The 1,646-nt window shown below is 60.1% G+C and overlaps 1 protein-coding gene across 1 annotated transcript in view; it reads left to right on the top strand.

Annotated features, from left to right (window-relative positions):
• PEF1 (penta-EF-hand domain containing 1) overlaps window positions 1–555 on the top strand; it is a gene marked incomplete at its 5' end in the record, with an annotated part of 1,892 nt that extends 1,337 nt beyond the window's left edge. Inside the window, one exon of the mRNA XM_010131657.1 lies at window positions 326–555. Within this exon, the coding sequence (XP_010129959.1) occupies window positions 326–555 (230 nt within the window). The remainder of the gene's footprint in view (window positions 1–325) is intronic.
• Between the last annotated feature and the right edge of the window lie 1,091 nt (window positions 556–1,646).

The raw sequence follows: 1,646 nt of genomic DNA, 5'->3' as shown, positions 1-1,646 counted from the left end.
GAGCCTGCCCGTGGAGCAGGAGACGAGGAGCTGCCACGGGGCTGGGCCATGAACTTCCTTCCTTAAGGAAATGCAGTGTCCCCCCTCAAATGGCACGTGTCTCAAGCCGGGGTTTGGGAGGATCTCTTGGGCGTGTGTCTGATGGAGGAGAAGAATGTCTGGAATTCTGCCTTGGTTGGGTTCCTCCCTCCGGAGAGCCCTGCCCAAGTGCACCCTCGGTCAGGAGAAGTGCGGGAGATGGAGTTTGTTCCAGCACACGGGAGGGCGGGCGCAGTCCCTCTCCCTCCGGTCAGGAAGGTTTAACCTGAGTGTTTCTCGCTCCCAGCTTTCTCCCAGATGGGCTATAACCTGAGCCCTCAGTTTAGCCAGCTGCTGCTGGCCCGCTATGCCCAGCGATCCTCCAACCCCAGCATCCAGCTCGACCGCTTCATCCAGATCTGCATGCAGCTCCAAAGCGTCACCGACGCCTTCCGCGAGAAGGACACGGGGCTGGTGGGCAATGTCCGCCTGAGCTACGAGGACTTCCTCACCATGGTGGTGACACACATGATGTGATGCCTGCAGTCAGGGGCTCCAGCCGCCCTCGGGATGTGGCCAAGAGAGCGGGCTGGTCCCCCAGACTGGCTGTCCAGCCTGCCCCGCGGGGACCCTCGACTCCTCGTCCCCACTGGGCACCTCCACACCAAACTGGAGCCTGGTTCTGGGGCTGTGGGGGGGGACAGCCAAACCAGTAGCCTGTGCCGTACCTCCCCGGGAGCGCTTAGAGCTTCCCTTGCCAGACACAAGATTGTACTGAACCCCCCTCCGTGTGCCATCCTTCTACTTGGCGGGATCTTGGCCTGGTTTTGGGGACCCTCTGGTGAGCAGCAGCTGAGCCCTCAGGCTGAAAAGCAGCAGGAAAGGCGCAAGCAGTGGCAGAGCTCGTCCTTCCTCACCTCGCCGGGAGCACGCCTGACCCCTTGCTCTGGCTTTCCTGGAGGTCTGAGCCCCATTTCTCTCCAGGCTGTGTCGCTGTGATCACACGCAGGATCATCACCCCTCCGTGGTGCCAATGTCTGTCTTGACCCCTTTCCATCTGCTGAAGCCAAAGTCAAACTGTTTAGAGCTTATTTTTACAGCTTTTGAATAAAGGGCAAGGTGCGCTGGTCGGTGGGTGGTCTGTGTGCGGCTCGTGGGGTCACTGCCCTGCCTGGTGTCACCCCCATGGGGTGGCAGCAGCGATGGGTGCAGGGCTGGGACACATCCCTGCTCCTCCCTGGGCTCGGGGCACGGTCCTGGAGACGGTTCTTAAACATTTCATGAAGCTTTTGGAAGATAACACACTGGGACCTCCTGTGCAGGTACAAGTAAAGCTTTGATCTCGTGAAGGAGGTTTTAGCATCATCACCCCCCAGCTGGGGCTGCCAGGCAGCGGCAGGGAGCGGTGAGCTGGTGGAGGGGTGGGGCTGGGGGTGGATAATAGCCAGGGGGCTATTGGGGGGTGTGAGTGGGGGTGTTTACACGCAGACAGTCCTGGGTGGAGACACAGAGCATCAGTCACCACGTCTGTATAGACAGACACACACCCCTGGGTGTAGAGACGCACACACACGGTGTAAATACACCCCTGGGTGTAGACAAACAGACACACACTGGCAGGCTGCTGT

The sequence above is a fragment of the Buceros rhinoceros genome, unplaced genomic scaffold, assembly GCF_000710305.1.
Source record: "Buceros rhinoceros silvestris isolate BGI_N320 unplaced genomic scaffold, ASM71030v1 scaffold26442, whole genome shotgun sequence".
Lineage (NCBI taxonomy): Eukaryota > Metazoa > Chordata > Aves > Bucerotiformes > Bucerotidae > Buceros > Buceros rhinoceros.
This window is presented reverse-complemented; position numbering and strand designations above follow the sequence as displayed.